At 34.4% G+C, this 5,620-nt stretch overlaps 1 protein-coding gene across 1 annotated transcript; it reads left to right on the forward strand.

The window, feature by feature from the left end:
* Positions 1-3,286: 3,286 nt before the first annotated feature.
* Positions 3,287-4,086, forward strand: LOC143559922 (uncharacterized; the record flags this gene model as incomplete). The annotated part of the gene is made up of 2 exons (XM_077048348.1): positions 3,287-3,436; positions 3,552-4,086. Coding segments are annotated over exons 1-2 (685 nt in total), but the record flags the coding sequence as incomplete, so codon positions are not given.
* Between the last annotated feature and the right edge of the window lie 1,534 nt (positions 4,087-5,620).

The raw sequence follows: 5,620 nt of genomic DNA on the forward strand, positions 1-5,620 counted from the left end.
GGGTCACGAAATTTCACAGAGATGATCTACACATGAAAATATGAGATCTGTGAATTTTTGGTAATTTTTGGATAAAGGATGAATATTTGGTGAATTTAATGCTCGGTTTTGGCCAAAAATGGTGAAAAATAGTTAAACATCATGAAAAATTCCGGAAAATTTAAGATAAGCTTTTTATAACATATAAAAGTCACACACAAAATTTCAGGTTCATTGGAGAAGTCTAAGTAGGCTTTTCGGTAAAATGAGTTCTAGGGATTTCTAGCTCGGTTTTGGTAAAAATGGCATGAAAAGTGAGTTTTTGGTTCTGGAAAATTACAGGGAACTATGTGGGTGACAGGGGTCATTCCAGAAAAATTTGGGATTTTTCGAAGGTCGTTTGGTATTTTCGACATATTTGGTGTTTGAATGACGTTTAAAAATGGTTAAATAAATCTTAGATATAAAAATTAATTCTGGAAAAATTTTATAAAATTCCTTACTGTCAAAATATGGTTTGTACAAAATATCAAGGTCCGAGACTAAACAGATATTTATTTGTGCTAAATGGAACTTAAAAACAAACTTTTAAAGCTTAAAACACGTAAACCGGCAAAGTTCGCCTAAGCGAGCTGACTGGTGCATAAAAACCTTAAAAATGGACTATTTTCTTGAAACTAAGTTAATCAAGTAAAAATAAATCATCCGAAAATAATTCGGATGATTTGGGTAATTTTACCCGATTTAACCGTTTCCGGTGTATTAAAGACGGAAACGGGCCCCGCGGCCAAACGGGGTGTCTAACCGAGCTCTAATTTCACCACTTTAATGAAAATATCAATAACAACTATCTTCGGGTCGTGTGTGGTCAAACTCATTTTTTGAAAACATAAAGACGGATAACCGTGCTAGGCACGCAAAACGAGAAAACAAACTAACGGTAGTTTTGACTAAAGAACTCTAAGTGATATCACAATCTAAGTCCTGAAAAGTATTTCGGGGTTAACATTGTTCCCGGATCGTGTACGGTACTGGGTTAGCAGTGTCCCCAGACGTACCGGTTAACACGAATTTAAGTTATATTGTTAGAAATTGTGTAGTAACGATTTGGGGATCGTATTACAGATCTGTACCAGTAGCCGTGCACCGTAGTACATCTTGCTCACAGGAAGGTGAGTTTTCACGAGCCCCTTTTACTGAACTGTTTTAAATATTTTCCCGGGGCGGAAAGCATGTTTTTATCAAAGTGTTTAAGTACATGCTGATCGCATGGAAATGAACGTATTTATATAATGTTTATTGTACGGGAATCGTACGGTAATGAATTAAGATGGTAATTGTCTGAGTTGCTAACAGTGTAAGGCCCGAAACAGTGTTCTGGGGTAACCGAGTTCCCAGAGGTTATTAAATGTGTTTCTGGGGTAACAGAGTTCCCAGAGGTTATTAAATGTGTTTCTGGGGTAACAGAGTTCCCAGAGGTTATTGGAAGTATTCTGGGGTAACAGAGTTCCCGGAGGTTAATCGATATGTTTTGGGGTTAATAGAGTTTTCACTTGTGAACTCAGTATAATTACATCACTTATTCATGATTTTTATAATGATTTGTCATGGTTTATTTAAATTAGTGAATCTCACCAACTATTCGTAGTTGACCCGTTTTCTTTACATGCTTTCTAGGTACACTCAAATCGGAATGAGTGATATGTGTTCGATGCTGTGTGCTATTTTGTGGAAGTCTAGAGATCTATATTTTGCATTAAATATGTTAATGTACTATCGGTAACACTTATGTGATAACGCTTAGATGGTTATGAAACTCAGAACAATGTAATATGTTTAAATTAATGTAGTGGTGTTTTCTTTATAAACAATGCTGTTGATATCAGATGTGTCTGTTGCATCCCGTGTACGTTTCCGCTGCGGTTACGGGGTGTTACAAAATGCAACAGCGTTAATAAGGAAGCACAAAAACTAACTTATTCAGAGTTCCCAACGAAATTCGTTTGGCACGTCAAACCGCGTGGCTGGCAACGAAGGAAGAAATGATTTGCCATTGGTAGAATCCACGCAATATCTCCAGCTCTTGGAGAAGCGTACTTTTTACGTGTCCTCTTAAACATGGTGAAAAGACCAAAAACATTTGAAGATATACGTACCGTTAACGGTCATATATACCCTACTTTCAGAGATGCATGCTATTCCCTTGGATTATTAGACGATGACACTGAGTACATCGAGGGAATTGAAGAGGCAAGCGTTGCCGGAAAAGGTTCTCACCTACGTTTGTTGTTTGCTACAATGTTGTCTACAGATAGCCTCTCTAGGCCCGAACACGTATGGAACAGTACTATAATCTGATCAGATAAACAATCATACATATGAACAATACAAATATTATTATTCAATGGAAAATAATTCCATGTTATCACAAATGAAAGTTAATTTGAGTTTTAAAATCAATTAACTCTTTTGAAAACAAACATCTAATAAAACGTATGGTTAGGAATCTAGGATACAATATGAGTGTTAATATTAACTTGTACATGTTACCACTTGTATAATAATAATAATAATAATAATAATAATAATAATAATAATAATAATAATATCAACACTACCGTACGCCCTGTCCTTCACCTTCACCTTCCAAATTTATCCATTTACTTATCATTAATGATACATAATATGTATTGTTCAATTAATATGGCATTATTAAAAATATATATGACATTGTACATTAAAAACTCGATATCAGTATACTTCGATCAATATATGTTAGGTTTTAAATATTTTTAACTGTTGACTCTAAAACAACAAACAACCTTTTACAGATTTACAGCTGACAGAAGACCAAATCAAGAACCTTACATTACTCGAAATCCAGAAAATCCTACAACAAAACAACTCGAGTTTAAAAAGGTATGAGACAATGCCTTTCCCTGATGAAGAGTCCTTATCTGTTGTCAATAATTGCCATATATTAGATGACCAATCATACGATCAACAAACTGAGAGAGCAGAATTTGAAAAGTTGTTTAGATCAATAACCTCAGAGCAAAAAACTATTTTTGACATAATAACGAAAGCCGTGCAACAGAATAAAGGTGGTGTCTTTTTTGTTTACGGTCACGGCGGGACAGGAAAAACATATTTGTGGAAGACATTGTCTTCAGCCATATGATCCCAAGGTAATAATGTTTTAAACATTGCATCAAGCGGAATCGCATCATTATTGTTATCCGGAGGTAGGACAGCACATTCCAGATTTCATATTCCGATTAACCTAAACGAGGACTCATCTTGCGTAATGGAACGAGGCTCAGATGAGGCCGAAGTGCTAGAAAAGACAAAGCTAATAATTTGGGATGAAGCCCCAATAAACCACAAACACGCATTTCAGGCTCTTGACAAGTCTTGCAAAGACGTCTTAAAGTCAAAATCGCTATTTGGAGGAAAGGTTGTTGTCTTTGGAGACGATTTCAGACAGATTCTGCCAGTTAATACAGAAAGGAAGCAGGCAGCAAATAGTAAACGCAACTTTGTGTTCGTCCTATATTTGGCATCATTGTCAGGTACTTAGATTAACAAAAAACCTAAGGTTAACAGTTGGTCAGCAATCGGCTGACATAGAAGACACCAAAAATTTCTCAAAATGGCTACTAGACATAGGTGAAGGTAAAGTCGGAGGAACTAATGACGGTACGACAAAAATAGATATACCAGATGATTTGCTTATTGAGCAATGTGACGATCCAATCATGAAGCTAATACAGTTTGTATATCCCAACATTCAAAACAACAGCCAAGACCTTACATACTTTCAACAGAGGGTGTTGCTTGCACCAACAAATGAGGTTGTTCATGAGATTAATGATCGTCTGCTTGAATTATTTCATGGTGACCCGGTCGAGTACTTAAGCTCAGATTCTGTATCCAAGTCCGACTACATAGATGGAAATGTCGATCCAACTTTATACTCCACTGAGATACTTAACAGTAATATCCGGGCTGCCAAACCACAAGCTTATACTAAAGGTCGGCGTACCCGTTATGCTTTTGAGAAATATCGATCAAAAAAAGGGCTTATTCAACGGCACAAGGCTTCAGGTTGTTTCTTTGGGTACACATGTAATCGAAGTGAAAATTCTTTCAGGGACTAATAATGGTGAGAGGATCTCTATTCCAAGAATCGCCCTAACACCTTCTGATAAGAGTATCGCATTCACGTTCACAAGACGACAATATCCCTTATCAGTTTGCTTCGCTATGACAATAAACAAAAGTCAAGGACAGTCATTAAATAGGGTGAGTTTGTACTTAAAGAACGATGTTTTCTCACACGGACAGCTGTATGTCGCACTATCAAGAGTTACGAGCAAAAAGGGTCTGAAGATACTGATTCTAGACAAAAACGGCAAACAGGCTAACAAAACGACAAATGTCGTTTTCAAGGAAATTTTCTCTTATTTGAAATAAAATTTATTCTTATCACTTACAATATTATGAATTCTCGATTTAGTACTATTTTATAAATTTATGATGTACAACAAAAATGATATATGGTAACCAGTCAAACAAACATGGCTTAATCAATAGTTAACAAACACTTATAAGTACAAACATATTATAAGGTAAACAGTCAAACTCAAACTGGGCTTATCGACTTACAATATTATGAATTCTCGATTTAGTACTATTTTATAAATTTATGATGTACAGCAAAAATGATATATGGTAACCAATCAAACATGGCTTAATCAATAGTTAACAAACACTTATAAGTACAAACATATTATAAGGTAAACAGTCAAACTCAAATTGGGCTAAATCAATAGTTAACAAACATTTTTAAATAACCCCGCGTAACACGCGGGCTAAAAGCTAGTATATATATATATATATATATATATATATATATATATATATATATATATAGAAAATGGTTCAAATAAGAATAAAGAGTTTCATAGGAATGGTAAGAACCAACAATTTTTTGACTTTTGGCATTACAAACTATGGTGAAAGAATAATTCTAGGAAACTATGTCGGTTATAGTAATGAAAGAGTAATTCTAGGAAACTATGTCGGTTATTGGTAATTTTAAATCTCAACCATTGATTAACATGATCCAATGGCTATGATTTATTCATAGTCTTCCTAGGAAACAACTTCTTTTTAGAATAACCCTCCTATATATATATATATATATATATATATATATAGAAAAGTGTTCAAATAAGAATAATGAGTTTCCTAGGAATGGTAAAAACGAACAAATTTTTTACATTTGACGTTACAAATTATGGTGAAAGAACATTTCTAGGAAACTATGTCGGTTATTGGTAATTTTAAATCTCAACCATTGATTAACATGATCTAATGACTATGACTTATTCATAGTCTTCTTAGGAAACAACTTATTATATATATATATATATATATATATATATATATATATATATATATATATATATATATATATTAGTATGAGAGCCCACGCTTTGCGGCGGGGAGATAATGATAACTCTGTTGTTAACGTTTCGGTTTGTTATGGTGCCAACATTATTTGCGTGTTGCGGTGGGGACTTTTGTCTGCATACGGTGAATGTCAGTCTAAATTATATGCTGATTTGTGCAGAGA

This window comes from Bidens hawaiensis, unplaced genomic scaffold (assembly GCF_021521415.1).
Source record: "Bidens hawaiensis isolate Kalapana, Puna unplaced genomic scaffold, B.hawaiensis_p1.1 tig00001093_1, whole genome shotgun sequence".
Classification (NCBI taxonomy): domain Eukaryota; kingdom Viridiplantae; phylum Streptophyta; class Magnoliopsida; order Asterales; family Asteraceae; genus Bidens; species Bidens hawaiensis.